The following is a 19,831-nucleotide window of genomic DNA, read 5'->3' as shown; positions in this document are numbered from 1 at the left end:
CACACACAGGCTTTGGCTCTTTCAGACATTAACCAGGCACTCTCAAACTGCCAGCAATCACAAAAGATGGAAATGATACACAGAAGAAAAAAAGGGTCCGAGGGCTCAGTCGGTCACACAGTACTTCACACACGTGTTCAAGTGTGTTTACAGTAAAAGCTTTTGTACTTGCACTAAGCACTAGAAGTTATGCAAGCCAATAAGCCATGTGCACATACACAGCTGTGGAGTACACACACATTCTTAGTTACAAACTGGTTGATCTGTACAGGTTCTCCAGTGATACCAATGACGGACAACTTTCATGGTCATTTATTTTTCTTACCCTCTAGGAATACATTTTTTGTTTTGTTTTTTAAATACACATTTTAAATCAATTATTTACATTTTTTTTCAAGACTGTAAATTACTTTTTTTTTTATCATTACCTTTTTTGTTTTCATTTTGTGTAACCATATTCGAAAACTAATAACATACAAACCTGGGGAAAAAGCAACCCAAGACTTAGAGTTGCAAACCACTAGATTTTATAAATAAAACAAAATCACACAAATCATTATAAGGAAGATTGTAGAGAAAGACATAACCTTATAGTCAAATATTTAGGATGGCATATTGTAGAGCTTGTTCAGCATCTTTCTTGCAGTTTGTTAAACTGCCCTGAATTAGAGAAACCTGTTAGATAATCTGTGCACTATGAGAAGCAAACTGTACTTCTACTACTATCTTTCTGGACAAATGAATACATTTCTGATTGGGCAAAATTGTACTCATGACTAAAAATGCATGAAGCTTAAAATAAAATCCTTGTGTTTTTCAGGTGTCCAGGAAAGACTTTGAGGGCTTCAAGAATCTTTTCCACAGATTTCTGCAGGTGAAGGGGCCATCGATAGAGTGGATCAAGATACAAAGACCTCCAGAGGACTCGGTGAGTCGAGTTTGTGGAGGTTTTTTGTGTGTTACTGCACGTACTTGTGTGTTTGTGGTGAGAAAGAAAACTCTGGATTTACATCCCTTAGATCCCACATAAGAACTTGTTGTTTGCCAGTGGCTCTTCATGTTTCTGCATCTTACGAGTGTATTCTCGAAAATATTTATTTTTAAATGTGTGTTGTACACACATTATCTTTTGATATTGTCTTGTCAGAAGACAGAAAGCAATCTCTAATACACCAAGAAGTAATTAACATCCAATACAAAACATGAATAATCTCTAACCAACGGGCATGGAGGCATGTTGCTAATGGTACAGATGAGATAACCATCCAGGAATTCCAGTTTGAGTGATACACCCACAAGTTTAAAGGCTTATTAAACACTGCACTAAAACTATGAGGCAGATTTTTACAACTCTGGAAAGTTGTCAACCATTTATCCTCATTCTTAGGGATTAAAAGATAAACAGAACAATGACGCTGATGGACACGCTGATGGACATCATGAATCAAGTGTTTCAACAGTGCACACGATCAGATATTGACCTTTCAACACCTTTTTGTATTTGAAAATATTCACCATTAAGTCCCTCTTTTGTCTTGTATTGGGCAGCTAAAGATGTGGTGCACCAAGCAGGTTAAAAATGCAAAATGAAAGCAACTGTATGCAGCTTTTCACCTTGAGTCACTCGTGTGATTTTAGTCGCAGGCTCAGTTGATCAAACTCCCTTCCCGACACCTGTCACTCATTATGATGAGCTGTCATTAAACAACACCCAGCTTCAAGTTAAAGTTGAGGCAGCCGAAGCATTAAACACAATGACGCCAAACACTCTGTTCAGTTTAAAAAAATGAAATGATGCTCATCCATACTTGTCGTTTTACTTGTTGTGTGCCACGTTTTATACCACTTTTCTTCATTTTCTTTCCATTGTGGATGTTGCTCCACTTAATATGTACAACTCAGCTTACATCAGGCTGCACCCACAGCAATAAAACAGCGCGTTGTTGTCGCGCATCCCCCAGAGACCGCGGGTTGTGTCCCGGTGTGTGACGTGTCCTTTCCCCGTTCTTCTTTTCCTAAACCCAACCTCCATATAGATGCTTCCCATTCCGTGCTGAGCACCACGAAAAAAAACCGAGATGACCGTTTCCATATACACAAATCATTAGATAAAAAAAATAACGTGACAATTTCCCGAACTGCCGTGAGACCTGACATATAAACAATAAAATCAAATGAGAATCACAGATACAGGCAAATAAAAGCGATATTAAAAGCAAGAGCAGTCCCTATGTAACGCATCGCCCTGAATGTCTCAATGGAAACCAGTCGGTCTAATTTGAGTCAGTCCCGAAGCCTGTTTTTAATCTTTTTGATAAAAAATACAATGATGGGTAAGAAACCGCAGAGTGCTGTGATATACCGCATCAAGCAGCTTCACTGTGGCAGATGGAAGCACGCATCTAAAGAATGTCACCATAATCAAAAACAGACATTATGTGTGATTGCGCCACAGTTTTCCCACTGAAAATTGAAAAACAAGACTTATTTCTGTAAAGGGAAACCAGTTTTTCTCCTCAGTTTTTGGTTAGATGTTCCACATTGGCCACACTGTGTTGTTTGGCCAAGGTTTCAAAAACGTTGGCCAAACAACACAGTTTGGAAATTGGGCAGTAATTATTTAACTAACTTGGGTCACAACCTCAGCAGATTTCCAAACACTAGGGATTGTACCAGAAGTATGGGATATGTTAAATATATGACAAGTCTGCTGAGTCACTGGTACGTTTTTTTTTACTCTAAAATGATTATAGGGGGCATCCTTCTCGCTTAATGTGTGCTCAAGGTTCACAAATGCTATGTGCCACTCAACCATCTCAAATTTGTGGATCCCTCTGTGTGTATTTAGGGTTTGAATAGTATAATAGTAAGTCCATGTGGAGTTATTAGAGGCAGTTCTCTGGAATTGGAATTGTTTTGTTAGTGTAAGGACTTAAGTATTACCTAAACTAGTGATGCTTTGTTAGAGTTACTATTTTTCAAATGCTGGCTCCTTACTTTCCAATAACTAGACCAAAGTAATGTTTCTCATTATGGCCTGTCGAATACTTGACTCTGGTTTCTGAGTTGTACTTGACTCAGACAAACAAAACTGTAAATCATTCATCTGTTTTATTGAAGTACTGTAAATTACACATTTGGCTCATTGTAAATTCTTTTATTATGTGTGGTTCATTTTCAGATCCTTAGAGTATTTACTGGGGCAATTGTAAGCCAAAATCTCCAAAGATGTAGACAGAAGAGTTTGAAGTTTTATTATCTTACATGTGACAGGTTAAAGATAAGCTGATAACCAAGTAGTATCACTCATTGCAAGCCCAATGGCCAGTGAATTAGTATTGTTTATTTAAAGCAAAAAAACAATTTAATCTAGAAATACTGAAGTATTTTTGTGCATCAAAGCTGCAAGTGTGCAACAATTTCTTAACACTTGAATTAGATGACCTCTGGGATTCAGGACATCTCGACTGTTACAGCACTTCCTTGTCGGCTCAGTTGCATGTTAGAGGGATCCATGGTCCTTTTTGTGTTGTATTTGTTCCATGCTACTGCCATGTGAAATATTGCTAGATCGGACAAAGTCATAAACACATACTGCTTGATGGTGGTAACACTGTCAAGAGGGATTTGATTCCCACTAGAGCAACCAATAATACAATGACCTGCTCTGCACATTTTAGGAGTCTAGCTGACGTTAGTGACAAGAGTGGCACATTAGAATAAGCTGTGCTTCTGACCGTGTGTGGTTATCCCTCTGGATGCAGTAATCAAGTCAGGAGGTTTAAGGCAGGCCATTTTTAGAGCCCATTTTCTAGTCCCGACCCTAGGTGGGGTGAGCAGAGTGGATCCTTAAGAGGGCTGCTCAGTCGTAGATGCCAAAGGGCTGTTTCTGTCTCGTTCCAAGAGCCCAGCGACTGAATCTAGCACCCATGACTAGGGCTTCCTAGTTCTCCTTTTCAGAAACGCACGTCTAACTAAGCCATTTCCAATGCAAACTTTCTTTCCCACCATAAGACAGCTTTATTTATTTATTTATTCATTCATTATTTAAGTGTATACAGTAAGGTCATTTTAATGTGATGATGTAGTGTTAACGTGGTATTAGTCAAATTCAGAGATCAGCTTGTGTATGTTTCCCTGCACTGAAAAGTAATCTAGACTGACTTTAAAAGGCCCCACTTAAATGTTCCTGCCTTCATTACTTACAGTAGACCTCTGTAGACTGTACATTGACTATTCACTATCTCGAGAAATCACAGGAGTCTTAAGTTTCATTTTGCTGTGGGTCAGTCACCTACAAATTCAATCAAAGTGCCAAGTCATCGGTGTGTCTGTGAGTTGGTTGTGCAGGATTTCCTTTTTCTCTTTCACCAAAAAAGCTCATTTTGTAAGTCTTCTTTAGTTTTCAGTCACAAGGGATGCTTCTGTTTCCTGGACACCATGTTATGTGTGAACTTTAAAGTACAAGACAGCAAGGTTTAACAGAGTTTAAAAAGTGCAAACGTATTTGATTCGGGTTGATCTCAAGGGAGGATCTTTGAAGTCTGAACACAGTGTTGTGTGTCAGTCAAAATGTTGAGCCGTCAGGAGGCAGCATTTGGGAATAGCCAGTAGGTAAATGGAGCAGCAGAAGTATATGAGTGTTGCTTTGCAGGCTGCATTCCAAACCCCGAGAAAGTTCTTACTTTTTCTTCTGCTGTGACTTTGTGTTGAACTCAAAGTCAGTTTATGTGAAGCAGCTTGAGAAAGAGAAATGGTTATGATGAAATAGCTTGTGTGTGCCCAGATATGATCATTTATTTTTAATTCACTGTGAAGTATATCAGTCCTTCTTCCTTGTTTACTGTCTCATTACAATATTCCGCTTTATATAGAAGGGGTTTATCCTTGTGTATTTTTTTGATTTTCGTTGTGATTGTAGAAAATATGACTCCCAAGATAATAAAGAAATAGTGCAGTTATGAATTGTTAAGGGGTAAAATGAGGTTACAAACATTCTGTGGAATAAACAGGATCATGTTGCATCCAGATAGGATGCTCATTGTTTTATGATCCTACACCTGTGACCATTTTCAACATTGTATTTTATCATTAAAGTGACAGAAGTTCACATATAAATACCATCATGTATCTAAGGCATAAGAGTTTCTGAAGCTTCTTCAACGTCTAAACTAAAGATTAAACCCTGAATATGAATGTGGCCCGATGTGACTTAGATTGATGTGTTAAAATCTTTACCAGGCAGCTGTACTACATGTGTTTGGCAGAAGTGATGACTAGACAGTGTTGCCCAACCTTTTTTGATTTGTCTGCTTGTGTCTTAATATGGATGTCAGCAGGGAACAGCAACTATAAGTGTGTTTTCCATCTTAGATTGTTTCATTTAAGCATTCTTAGAGGTCTGAAGAGGTGAAAGTATCCAGTACAAGTAAAATAGCAAAAACTAGAGAAAAGTCATACAAATAAACATTAGTGATTTTATTTAGAACCTCATGGAGCGATCAAAGCATTATCTCAAAAGTTAAAAAATCAGACTGACTGGTAAAATCACAAAGCATGGGGAAAAAAAACAAACACAATGTGTTAAAATGGAAACACTTTCTAATAAGGCACCCTTGATAAAGGGTTTACAAGTAATAGTTAGTAAATCATTAACTAGTGCTTTAGAAATTAGCTTTTGGGTCACCAAAAAGTGAGAGTTCCTTTGACTTCAGATTTTTTTTTTTAGTTAAGGTCGTAGGGTGGGGGTTTGCCATCAGACCGGGTAAAGAATAAAGACTTTATTTGTTGCTGAAAGGTGCTGTAGAAATAAAGTTGCCTTGCCTTACAACCTCAGCCTGTCAGTCATTCATCAGGGCATAGAAACCACTGTTGTGCCTGCTTGTCTCAGAGGAAGTGTCACCGCTTTCGCCTCGCCATTAATATCATATTGCAACAAACGCTGTCTGTGTGAAGTTTTGAAAAACTGTAACCACAATTGAAACCACTTTATCAGCATTGCTGTGACTCTCTGTGACTTCAAAACTGCAGAGCCGATGTAGTTTGCCCGCACCTCTGCGCGCGCCTGTGTCCGTGTCGGAGCTCTGCTCTCTGTCAATATGCAGAGAGGACAGATAAGCTTGCGCTTACACACTCAGACACTTTTGGAACCGAAATTTGGCACAGATAGATAGAATTTGACGACGTAGTTAAGGCGGCAGGCTGGTGTTGCTAAGGCAGCCACCTTAACTGCAAAGTGCTGCGGGAAACCCTGGACTTATTGGACCTGTCTCTTATCGACTTATTAAGCATTTAATAATGAAGTACCCACATTTATAGAAGTATTGTTATCAAATAGAAAGGATACACACTCTAATTGTCCTAAGATTGAAATATTTAAAAAATCTACTAATTTCCTGCACACCGTCATTTTACCTGCTGCACTCAGAATCCTGACTAGTGGTACTGCTGCTGAGCAAGGCATTAAGGTGTATTTATTCTGTGGCATTTAATATTGTTCGCTCTGTCAGTTAAAACGACAGGATGTTCCCCTTCCAAATATTCTTTACAAAGTAATCTTCAGCCGGTTTCATAGCAGAGATGTTGCTGCCTGGCATTTGTTGGCCATGTTTGATTCTGTCTCACTGAACATTGACAAAACTTCCTCAGTTGATCGCCTGGCACTGGATGCTGTAACCAAACGCACAAACACAAAGCCTGATCTGTCTTTTTCTCCTCAGTGAAGAGTAACTGCATCATTCCCCAATTCTGAGCTGCCTCACTTATTTTTACGAGAAATGACAGTGACACACAGTAATGAGATGAGGAAACAGGCTGAGAGAGGGAGTGTGTGTGAGATGAGAGGAAGAGGGTAAAGATGCATCATTTGGCAGCGTCTTATCCCAGTGAGTGAGAGTAAAGGAATTAGCAGAAAAGTAAACTACAGTTTTTTTTTTTTTTTTTTTTTTTTTTAACAACCACTGGCAAAGACAGCTGCTCGATTCAAAATCTTCCCCCAACCAAATTAATAATTCAGTATCTTTTTAGTCTATAAAGCCAGTTTTGACACAGATTGCCCACTCACTACTGCAGCTAGTGGAGATGACAGGCTGACCTGCCACAGCAATAATAAATTGGTATATTTTTGGCATTTAGGCTAAGGCTAAATTTCAGGCTAATTTTTCAAGTTATGCAGACGTATAAAATGAAAGAACAGTGGGGAAGAATGAGATGGAGCTCTTTTTACGGCCACTTCTATATATGGCCGTAAAAATCCAGTCACTGGATAATGAAAATAATGGTTAGTTGCAGCTCTATTTGAAACCCTAAAAAAGGGGCACTATTTGGGAATAGCCAGTAGGTAAATGGAGCAGCAAAAGTATATTAGTGTTGCTTTGCAGGCTGCTTTCCAAACCCCGAGAAAGTTCTTACTTTTTCTTTTGCTGTGACTTTGTGTTGAACTCAAAGTCAGTTTATATAATGTGCAGCAGCTTGCGAAAGAGAAATGGATATGATGAAATATGTGTGTGCGAAGATATGTCTGTTCATTTTTAATTCACTGTGAAGTAAATCAGTCCTTCTTTCTTGTTTACTGTCTCACTACAATGTTCTTCTTTTTGAAGAATCCTTATTCTTTCTTATCCTTATTCATTTTTTATTTTGTTGTGATAGAGAGCCGCAAAGCAAATGCAGAAGTGCCGTTACGAGTTGATGAACCACTGAAACGATTTTGGAAACATTATTTTAAGGTACAAAATAATCTGTGGTGTTGCTTTAAGGGGTAAAGTGAGATTACAAACATGCTGTGGCAAAACATCCAGATAGGATGCACGTTGTTTTCATTTTAATCAGATCCAACACCAGATCTAGAACCATTTCCAACCAACTATCAGAATGCTGGGAGAAGGTCATGATTAAAAATTGGGCTGAGCAAAAGACATCTGCATACCTACTACCATGCTACTTACTATAAATGCTGGAGGTACAAAATAATCTTTGGTGTTGCTTTAAGGGGTAAAGTGAGATTACAGACATGCTGTGGCAAAACATCCAGATAGGATGCACGTTGTTTTCATTTTAATCAGATCCAGCACCAGTGACCATGTTCAACATTGTATTTTATCACAAAATATTAAGTGACAAAAGTTCACATAACCCTAACCCTATCAGGGGGGCTAAAGCGCGTGTTGGTTTGTATATTATAGCTGACGTCACACAGTTAATAAGCATTCTTCAGAGTGTGCATAAATGAGAAGAAAAAACACACACACACACACACACACACACACACACACACACACACACACACACACACAGAATAAGAACCATGGAATACTTGGCCTTAAGTGGTGTTCTGGCCAACACACCTGAGTGAACCTAGTGATAAACCCAGGACTAGCGTCTAGACTAAGCATCAACCTATTCTCTTCACTACAGTTAACATTTTCTCAGATCTCTGCAGGGTAAATCCAGACAGCTAGCTAGACTATCTATCTAATCTTTGTTTTCTGTTGCACGATTAAAACAACTTTTGAACGTACACATGTTCCACCAAAACAAGTTCCTTCCCGAGGCTATTTGCAGAGGCAGAGTTGCTCTGTACGGTGCCCAAGACAACTGTGATTGGTTTAAAGAAATGCCAATAAACCAGAGTATGTTTTTCTCCTATCCTGGAATGCTGTGTGGACTAGCCAGACCTTCCTCTGCAGCGCTGTGGAAGAAGGGCTGGCAATGCGAGACTAAAGACCAAGCAACTAAATGAGTAATCGAGAAAATAATCAACAGATTAAACAATAATTAAATTGTTATTTGCAGCCTAATTAATTTCATAGATCTGCCAAACTAAGTTCAGCAGTGGAGGAGAAAGTGAAACATTTTCACATATTTCATGCCACATGTCCCATCTCTCCGTCTGGTTCAGGGCACAACACCTCAGAAACATTTCTATATCTGCAGTCGGAGAAATCACACGTTTGAGTCAAAGCCATCAGATAAAAGCCAGATGAGACTGAGACCAAATACACAATGACGTCAGTATCTCTCAAATAGCAGTGTGCATTAAGTGACACTAACTTTTATGATATTACACAGTATTGTCTAGTTTGTTTTTCATAACAGCAAAAAGCAGCTGTCCATTTTATTAAAAGGTGATCTAGAACCATTTCCAACCAACTATCAGAATGCTGGGAGAAGGTCATGATTAAAAATTGGGCTGAGCAAAAGACATCTGCTTACGTCCAGTCTGCTGTTTAACCAACACCCGCTTCACCTTTGCCAAGTTTCACTGTCATAAAACAGTATTTTGTGCGGTTATATATTTACACTAGTAACCAAGTCTTCATGGGAACTTACAGAGCAGGTAAATCCACTCCTCCTTCTGAAGGAATTAAATAAGATACCTGTTTCACACCCACACACAGCCACATCCTAAAAACCTACTACCATGCTACTTACTATAAATGCTGGAGGTACAAAATAATCTTTGGTGTTGCTTTAAGGGGTAAAGTGAGATTACAGACATGCTGTGGCAAAACATCCAGATAGGATGCACGTTGTTTTCATTTTAATCAGATCCAACACCAGTGACCATGTTCAACATTGTATTTTATCACAAAATATTAAGTGACAAAAGTTCACATAACCCTAACCCTATCAGGGGGGCCAAAGCGTGTGCTGGTTTGTATATTATAGCTGACGTCACACAGTTAATAAGCATTCTGATACAGTTAGTCAGTCAGTTGTTGGATTGTAGTTGTGAGCAGCAGAGTTTTCTTCAGAGTGTGCATAAATGAGAAGAAAACACACACACACACACACACACACACACACACACACACACACACACACACACACAGAATAAGAACAATCTCTCAGCTCTTCATTTCATACTCTGGAATACTTGGCCTTAAGTGGTGTTCTGGCCAACACACCTGAGTGAACCTAGTGATAAACCCAGAACTAACGTCTAGACTAAGCATCAACCTATTCTCTTCACTACAGTTAACATTTTCTCAGATCTCTGCAGGGTAAATCCAGACAGCTAGCTAGACTATCTGTCCAATCTGTGTTTTCTGTTGCACGACTAAAACAACTTTTGAATGTACACGTTCCACCAAAACAAGTTCCTTCCAGAGGCTATTTTGCAGAGGCGCCATTGCTTGTGTGTGTGTGGTTCTACAATAAACAAATGAAAAGAAAGTATCAGCATACAAGTACAAACGACAGTGCTGACAGGATGCAATTAGCAAGGCTAATAAATTTATATTAGTATAACTTTAACTGAAATAGCTATCTTATGTCTTATATAAAATAACTGAATAATATGCATGCGCTCCTTATTAGATTATACAGCCTTCTTGCTGCTGTGGTCTCAGTAACAGCAACTCAAAACATAGTTCTCTATTACTCATACTACTTATATATTATGTAAGTAAACACCTCATGCAGCCATCTTCCCTCCTGCACTGATGCTGATTAACATGTGGTGCAAACCATATTTTAGTTGTATAACATTTGTAATCCCTCTGGCGTGTATCTGTGTCGATCTAAAACTGTAATCCATGTCTGGGATCTCTTTGCTCTAAAATGTCCTGCAGGTTTCTTCCAGGTGCTCACTCTCACCCATGACAGCAGCTTGTCAATCAAAGTGAAAAGTAAAAAACAGTTTACAGCGGTTTGCATTAGAATTGATGGCTTTAGAATTAGTAGTCTTAACCAGCTGTCTGGTCAAACCTGCATACCACTGAGTGTTGTGTTAACTTGGATGGAGTGCATTAGCTCAAACTTAACACAGGAGGAAACAAAAATGCAGCCCCCATCTACATTGGCCAGAAAGGGAAATGAACATCTGGGAGTGGAAGCTGTTTAACTCCGGGGGTACAGGGGTAGGATGGCGATCCCAGCTGAAAAACATTTTTCTCAATATAACAACCCATATGCCATAATGCCTCTTCATTCCCTCAAAATTTCCTGCTTACTCGCTGGATTTCTTTTTATTATTTTCCATTACCTTCAGGGATTTGTATCTGCCACCACTGTAATGCATGTACAAGTTAACACTTTACAATTGTTGACCATGAAGCGTCTTTGGTCCTTCGTTATGATCACTTGCCATCTCTGTGAAGAACGGGACAGGGAGTGAGCGGCCGCTGTGTCGAGGTTGTCTGTTGTATTTGTCGCCTCAGTCTGCACTAGTGTAGGGAGTAGGGGGAGGGAGAGGGGGGGACCGTCTGTTTCCATCAGGATGCTGTGTGTGTCCGCTGTCACTGATTGAGAAAAGGACACAGGATGGCCTCCTGGCCTTTTAATTTTCTAACACATACACACTAGAGGATGGATACCCGAACCGAGCCCGTCGGGACCCGACGGTACCCAACAGGTCAGGTTTGGACAGATATTTAGAAAATGTGGTCGGGCTCGGTCACATCGGTGCGAAAAGGCATTGAACATTTTAAATTTAAAAATGCTGTGTTAACGTGCGCTTGTTGCCCCCGTGTGCGCTAATGTGCTCCTCTGTTGACATTTCCGAATGCCTTCCTACAGTTGCTTAATAAAAGTGGGCTTTCCACACAAACAAACATACATGTGTCATTAGTATGAGGAAAAAAAACAAGATTTTAACTGTCGGGCTTGGGTGGGCTCGGACATAAATATCTTAATGCCTGTCGGGCTCGGGCTGGGTTCAGTTACTGCTCTGTCGGACGCGGGCTGGGCTCGGACAGAAAAATGCGGCCCGATCCGCACTCTAATACACACCATCTGAGATCTTACATTTATTGTTATTTTAAGAATGCAGGCAAACTCATACAGAACTAGACTTTATCACTGACACGCTCACTCACTTCCTGACAACAAAAAGCTGTTGTAACATCTGGTTAGAATTTGCTGTCCCTGGATGCTTCTGCACATTGCTCACAGTTTTTAACTCGATTTTAAAATGTTCCCAAAAGAATGAAATTCAATCGAGCTGAATGGTGCTTGAGGAGAAGCACAACTGTTGAAAAGCAGTAAGTTTCTGTTGAAAACAGATCCTGCTGCCAAGATGACATTCCTGTGAACTTGTGTCCCTGGTTCACAGAGGTTTGTTGATTTAGACGACCACATCCTCTTTCATATCCTCCCTTCACTCCTTCCTGCTAGAAGGTAGTCAATACATTATGTGTGAACACGCTGATGTAAGAGCTGTAATATTGACCAGTAACGTGGCCACACACACACACACACACACACACACACACACACACACACCATACTCCAATGGCTTTTGCTGCCTTGCCAACAGAAGTGCTGAAGACTACTTTGAAACAGCTTTGTTGTGCATTAAGCCATCGTAATTAACTATCTGCACCATTCACACATAAACATGCCACAAAATGTGTAATGTGTCTTCATGGGTTTCCTGGTAAAAACACCTCTAATGTATTTGCAATAAGCATTAAAATCTGTAAAATCCAAGAAATATAGACATCAAATTACCAGCAACACTGTTGATTCACAGGAAGTGCAGTTCACAATAATAAACACTTAAACAAGAGTAGAAATTATAAGAGGAGTAAAGTTGTTGGTTTTTAAAAGCACTTCATAGGTACACCTGCTGTTTCCGTAACGCCCCTCTCCCCCTCTCCTCCAGATCCAGCCCTACGATAAGATTGCTGGCCGAGGCCTGCCGGACAACGTGGCTGACTGCCTGAACAAACTGGTGGTGGTGAAGCTGAACGGAGGCCTGGGAACCAGCATGGGATGTAAGGGCCCCAAGAGCCTGATCAGTGTCCGCAACGAGAACACCTTTCTGGACCTCACGGTGCAGCAGATAGAGGTACAGAAACCTATCAATACTCAAGTTTAAGGCCTTGGAGAATGTAGCAGATGTTCTTTATTTGGGTCCTCACATCATGTCATGACCTAAGACATATTATCACTTATTGAATGTGCAAATAAGTCACTGTTTGCCAACGTGTTTACCATATCAGCTTTATAAAAGTGATTATATGTCACTGTTGAGTTCACAGCATGTCGCGCTGCCCTCAACAATCATTGAATGAACGCAGGTTTAAAATTAATTAATTGGAGTTGTAACTTAGTTTTATGCATTGAGAAGAAATAACTTAATTCACAAGGCCGCTTCCTGTTGGCCAATCGGGCACATTTTGCTTTTGTTAGATAACAGACAGTAGAGTTACGCAGGAAATGAGAGAAGAAAGAGGGTAAGGGTTAGGACATGGTGCAAAGGTCCTTGGCTAGATTTAGATTTACATGGTCAGCGTCTTACACCCCAAATTGTATTTCATTACAATTTAGGCTTAAGAACCAAATAGGTTTTTAGATCTTCAGTGTAGAAGAAATCATGGATAAGTTCAGGCATCTGTGACGCCTAATCTCCAACTCTCACTTTCTGTTGGAAGCTGTTCTCATCTCATAGTTTTTAGCTGGTTGTTTTTTATTTTTGCTCCTCAGTCTGTAAATCCATCCATGGATAAAAGCTTTAATTTGAACTTTTCACAGTCTGTTGGTTAGTTTATCTTTTCTCTCAAACCACAGCTGATAAACTTGTTTTTACAAATTGCATCCTTACTGTGGCCCAGATTTGGCAGCATTTGGTTAGGTGTTGCCTAACTCAGAGGTGGCCGGTTGCCACAATAGTACACATGGGGCACGTTGAATCTCAAAACGCTGTGCACAGTTTTGCTACAGTTTCCTGGCTGAACAACATGTTTTCTCAGAATGGTATGAAACGTGTGCAACAGTCTTTGAGTTATGTTTTCTCTTATTTGGTGGGTGTGTCTCTCGTTTATTGGCTGTGTATAATGTGACTAATGTGTAGTCAGGTCGCCATTGTAAATAAGAGCCTGTTCTTAATTACTTGAGAAAAATGGTGATACCCAAACAGCAGAGACATGTCTGTAAATGTGGTAATAAAAAGGTAGAGCGCTTGCGCACACAACAGGGTGTTCAACGCACCCCCTTTTCAGTTTAAAAAAACGTGTGTTGCTACCTTTTGTCGGGGCTGAACGTGGCCAGGATGTGGCTGTGATGTCAGAATGGGTGGGGCATGGAAACAGGAAGTGATGTGTTGTCAGAAGTAGTAGTAGTAATAATAATAATTAATAATAATAATAATAATAATAATAATAATAATAATAACTTGGACTTATATAGTGCCTTTCATGGTACCCAAGGTTGCTTAACAAATAGGGGGGGGTGGGGGCAAAGGACTTAGTGAAAATAAATGTTTTGAGGTGCTTTTTGAACATGGGCAGGGATGGGGCAGAGCAGACGTGGAGTCCGCAACCATGGATGTATTATAAGAACAATATAATACTCCGAGAGGAACTTAGACTTTTACTTATTAACCCAAGCTAGAAGAGTACAGAACAATGTGTTTGTCAGAGGATTCAGGGGAGAAAATAACACCACCTCTCCTTTTCATAAACAGAAAATTACAATTACAAGCAAATATGTCGTGTCCTCTGCCTTTCTCTCCATTATGCTGCTGTGTGTGAATCATCCTCCAGGCACAAGCTTCTATTACTTGATGTATCTGGGGCGCAGGGAGAGAGACGTGTTTTTTCTGGAAAAAGAGCTGAAGGTTCTTTGAAAGGAGTTCAGTGTGATACCTGGGGGGGTGGGGGGGGGGTTGTAGTGAAAGAGGATCTGTTGGTGTGCAGGCCGGTAGGTCTGTGGGATTGGCAGGGAAATGAAGAAGGCTGTGTGCTGGAGGAAAGGAGGGTGTGTGAACATTTGTGTTTGTGGAAGGGGGTTGTGGTTATTTGTGCCTGACGATAAATCAAGACATAACATAAAAAAAGTATTGCATACATCAGCAATCCAAGTAATTCCTTGATTCTTTTATGTTTGTTCAAACTTAAATAATGTCCCACAAATACATAAATAAACAATAATCGCATTATTTTAGCATTGGAGAGCTAAATTAAAGTTTCAGCCTCAGTACAAAGAAATCTGTCATGAATCTGTCAGAGACGATGATGCCAGAGCTTTGGTGTGTACAGTATTGTGTAATTTGAGTTTATATGTGTGGCCCTGTGGTATTTGTGTGTTTCCCTCATGGGACGCCTCTCTCCTCCCAGCACACTGCTCTCTGTGTCCAAGTCACTGCTCTCCATTTTCTGCTCAGGTCTGGTCAGATTACCTCCTGACTGAATTGGGCTATTTAGAAAGAGAGAAAATGGATCCCATACACACACCAACCTCTAACCAGGTCTCCTGTGTGACAACGCCCCTCATGCATATTTATTTTGGACAGTTGTAGTGCAGAGACCTGTACACTCGCACTAAAGAGGTGACATGGAAGAGTGGACTTACTGGAATGGTGCCACCTGGCTGCTGAAGATTTACTGCTTTCACCTGAGGGGCTGTTTAGTTTCTACATCTGTTAAATTAAGCAAGTTGAGTTATGGAAGTTTAAAAGAGTGCAGCTCAACGTTACAGAAGCAGTCCAACTGACAACCACTTTTATTCTGGAAAACAGGGCCATAGCTTCCACTCAGGACACCAAGGGATAGTTTTTTCAGGTAACGTCGATATTCTAAGGACCTGAGGGGTCTTTGCAAGTGAAACTAACACGTCCGGTATTTTAAAGGCTTTTTTTTTAAGAGCTGAAACGATGAGCTGATAGGTGGAAAATGAATCAGTAGCTATTGTGGTAACTGATTTATTGTTATCATTTCTTAAGTAAAAACATCACTGGTTGTTCTTCAAAAATGTGAATATTTGTTTTTTAGTCTGATATAGTAATAAATAAATATTTGGGTTTTGGACTGTTGGGCAGAGAAAACAAGACATTTGAAGAATTGGGCTTTTGGGAAAATGTGTTTTTCACTATTTGATGGCAATTTTATAGACCAAAAGATAAGTTTATGAATTGAGCAAATACTTAGGATACAGATTAATAAATAACAGCAATATTCGTTAGTTGCTGTCATATATGTTTACATTTTAGTACTTTTAGCCTAACAAAAAATTAGGTAAGTGAAGAAAAGAAATCCCATTGCAGTGTGAAAAACACTTTGAAACAACATTTAGACCCTTCATGTAGAGCGATAACACTTACAGAAAACGTAATCAAACAGTTACAGTAACTGCAGAAATAAAATGTAAAAAATAAATTAAAAAAATCCAAATAATTCGACCATTTTGCGGGCCACACTCCCCCTCTCACCACAATTGCCTTTCTATATTGCTACTACCACTGTTACAAAAAATAATGCTCTTATTTCTTACATTTTTCTACAAACAATCGTTTAGTAGTTTTAAAAGGTTAAATAATAACGCAACTTCTACACATAGGGGCTTTAAGATTGCTTGGGGATCCAGTGGATGTTGTTTTCTGTCACAGGCTGGAAATTAAACTTTTTAGCAACTTCCTCACGTCAACCACTCCCCACTGATTCACATCCCATTTGTCATCATTCTCCTCTACTGGCTTTAATTTTCTCTTATCTTGGTAAAATCAATGCTTCTCTCTCCTCAGGTATTATTTTTCTCCTTTTGTATTCATTCTAATCACACAATCAAGTAACAGAAACATTGTTTCTTGGGCTGTTCTTAGTATTTATTACGTGTTATACGCTGCAGGAATTCAGATGTACTGAATTATTGCTGTACTGTCTGATAATGTCACTCCTTTTACAAAGTCCAACTGCTATAACTGTCACTTAAATTTGTATTAAAAAACAGACTCTCAAACGCAACAACAAAATGGTTTAAGTTATAGACTTTCAACTTTAATCCTTTTTTGTTTATCATTTATATTGTATTGATTTTGCAAATACAATACCCGCACCACCTCATCTGGTCACATGATAATCCAACTCTAAAACTGAATGACGTGTTTTTAAATTACCATTATAAACTCTAAAGTTCACTTGAATTAGTGGGTCAACTTATATATACTGTATGTACCAGTGTATATATAGTCTAGGAATGCAATCTAAATTGTACCTTGAAAAATCACAAATGCTGTTGCTTAGTCGGTCTTAACAAAAATAAACAATGCAAAAGGTTGCTGCCATTTACTACGTTGTGTTCGTTGTTTGTTTTTTTTTATTGCCCCACAGCACCTGAACAAGACTTACAACACAGATGTGCCGCTGGTTCTCATGAACTCCTTCAACACAGACGAAGACACAAAGAAGATCCTGCAGAAGTACACACACCACCGTGTCAAGATACACACCTTCAACCAGAGCAAGTGAGAGAACACCCTAGAACTATGTCAAGCAGATGTCATGCTGAGTAACAGTTAAGGGTCTGGCAAGTCCACACAGCATTCCGGGATAGGATAAAAACGTGCTCTGGTTTATTGGCATTTCTTTAAACCAATCACAATCGTCTTGGGCGGCGCTAAGCACCGGACAACGGGGCCTCTAAAAAATAGCCTCAGGAAGGAACTTGTTTTTGGTGGAATGTGTACGTTCAAAGGTTGTTTTAGTCGTGCAACAGAAAACTCAGATTGGACAGATAGTCTAGCTAGCTGTCTGGATTTACCCTGCAGAGATAACCATAGTCCTCAGAAATCCACCAGAGTTTAAAATTCCAACACAAAGAAAGCGGAAGGTAATGGACATCCGGCCGAAAAGAAGGACATCAGGGGGAATTTCCGGCGGCAATGGAGCAATCCCGGAAGTTGAACGCCGTGGATATAGACTAGTTCAGAGCAAACATCCCTGACAAGCACTATGCTGATACACCGTCACATCTACAATACTAGGGGCCGAAGCACACGGCGTGAAATGCCTGGCGCAGGTGCATTTAGGGCTTGTACTACTCCACTTTTGCTAGTTTGACGGCAGAAAAAAGGGTCTGTGCGCCAGGCTTATGGTTCAAAAGGGTTATACTTAGTCTTAATTAATCATAGGTGTGTTTTGGGCGTAACATGCAATAAACCAATCGGAGTGTCATCTCCCATTCCCTTTAAAAGCCAGGCACGTTCGTATCTTGGCACATTGCTATTATGATGGTGGATTGGAGAGATTTTCAGGAGAAGAAACTGCGTGAAGTGAAGGTGCGCGAGCAGATCATATATGGCACGAGCACTGTGCCACCAAAACAGTATTTTGCTAATGCACAGTTAAAATAACAATGAAATGCTGCGTTGTTGACTTTAGACCAGGTTTTTGTTGGTCAATGGTGCGATCACTTTCCACTGCCTCAAGATAGCAATATGCCAAGAATGCACCTGAACACACCTCCCTGTAAGACCAGCACGCCCATGGGCGCACAGATGGGCACAGGTGCATTTTCTATTTAAACGACGCGGGCACTGGACGGGAAATTGACAACTGCGTCGGTCTTAAACTAGCAAAGACACTTGCGTCGGGCTTTGCGCTGCGTTGCGCCGGGTGCAAGATAGGGCCCACTGTGTGTAGGCTGAGGTTGTTTCTCTGTCACACCAGATATTAAACTGGACTGAAGACTTGAAACTAAAATCTTAAGATTTGAGAAAAAACTAAACTCTGTATCAGTATTGGCCAATTTAGACACTCCATATATTCACTACCAGTTCGCGGTATTAAACCCACACGTGCTGAATGAACTCTTAACAATGAACTGGTCTATATTCAGTATCTGAGTAGCCAGTGGACAGTCCTCTGCTGTGTGCTGCTGATCTGTCAAGAGCAGGAAATGAGACGGGAAATGCCATGTCATGTTTGGAGAAAGCCATTAATATGTAATGCCTTGGTGTCTCCAATTTGTCAGTCAAGTGGAACTTGCTTTTTGCTGTTTCCCTTGAATTATTTAAAGCACTTGTATGTTCTGTGTGCCAGAAGGAGTGTAGTACAAAGCAGTGTTGTGGGGGGAGGGAGGGGAGGTACTGTCACTCTTGGATTTAATGTCAGCACAGAGAGAGTGGTCGAATAGTTGAAATGTCAATCAGTAGGAGAACAAAGAGAAGTCTGTGGTCGAGTTCGTGAGAGTAATTTATAAAAGGCAGATTAAATTCACTGCTCATCACACTATCTGGTGTTCCAGTTGATGAGGGGAAAACAATTTGCTTTATCCCCCAGACAAATTGTCCAGACACTTTATATTTTTTTTTTTTACCAATTCTTTTTGTGTTATTTAGTCAAATTAACTTCCCTGGTTACCAAAGTGATGAGCAGAATGAATAACAGTCTAACACTGGGTCTGTCGGTTTGTTTTTTGTTTCTTTTTAAAACTTTTTTTCAACCCACTTCCTACTCACTGGTTACAAAAAATTAATTCTTTGATAAGATGTTCATTCCCCCTGTGTACCCTGGAAAGAATAACTGTTCCTTCTGAGGCAGAAATATTGGATCCAAGAGTGACCGGGTTGCCTCAGTGGGTAGAGCAGGCGCACACATACTTTGAGGCTTATGCCTCGACGCAGAGGTCCAGGGTTTGAGTCCGACCTGTGACGATTTCCTGCATGTCTTCCCCCCCCTTCTCTCTCTCCCCTTTCTCACCTAACTGTCCTATCAGTTAAAGGCGGAAAAGCCCAAAAAGATTATCTAAAAAAAAAATTATATTGGATCCAGGAAAGGAAAACACTTCTGTGGACATAACAACATGTTCAGGACTTAGAAGCTTTAAAGTCTCATCTAACCACTCATTCTCTGAGTCATCTTCCCAGAACAGTCAGCTGGACTTAAACCTTTGTTAAAAAGGCCTCCGTGCCTCTACTGTGCAGCTCCTCTCACCTGACCAGCTCATCTGCACTCTGAAATATCCTCAAACTGCCAAAAACACAGCCAGCTCCCACTCAGTGCTGTTCCCTGTGATGAGGTTTGTCAACTCAACCTGACGCGGATCCTTCTCAGAAACCCTTTGATCACTTTAATGCACACAGAGATGATGGCTTGGGCTCTTTTGGCTT

The 19,831-nt window shown here is 40.1% G+C and overlaps 1 protein-coding gene across 2 annotated transcripts in view; it reads left to right on the top strand.

Annotated features, from left to right (window-relative positions):
- The window catches only part of ugp2b (UDP-glucose pyrophosphorylase 2b), a 37,827-nt gene that overhangs the window by 4,320 nt on the left and 13,676 nt on the right, over nt 1-19,831 (top strand). For both annotated transcript variants that reach the window (XM_078272545.1, XM_078272543.1), the window contains exons 3-5: nt 821-928; nt 12,608-12,793; nt 17,052-17,185. In XM_078272545.1, coding sequence (XP_078128671.1) covers nt 821-928; nt 12,608-12,793; nt 17,052-17,185 — 428 coding nt within the window. The remainder of the gene's footprint in view (nt 1-820; nt 929-12,607; nt 12,794-17,051; nt 17,186-19,831) is intronic.

This window comes from Sander vitreus, chromosome 17 (genome assembly GCF_031162955.1).
Source record: "Sander vitreus isolate 19-12246 chromosome 17, sanVit1, whole genome shotgun sequence".
NCBI lineage: Eukaryota > Metazoa > Chordata > Actinopteri > Perciformes > Percidae > Sander > Sander vitreus.
Note: the sequence above shows the minus strand (reverse complement) of the source record. Positions and strands in the feature narration are given on the sequence as shown.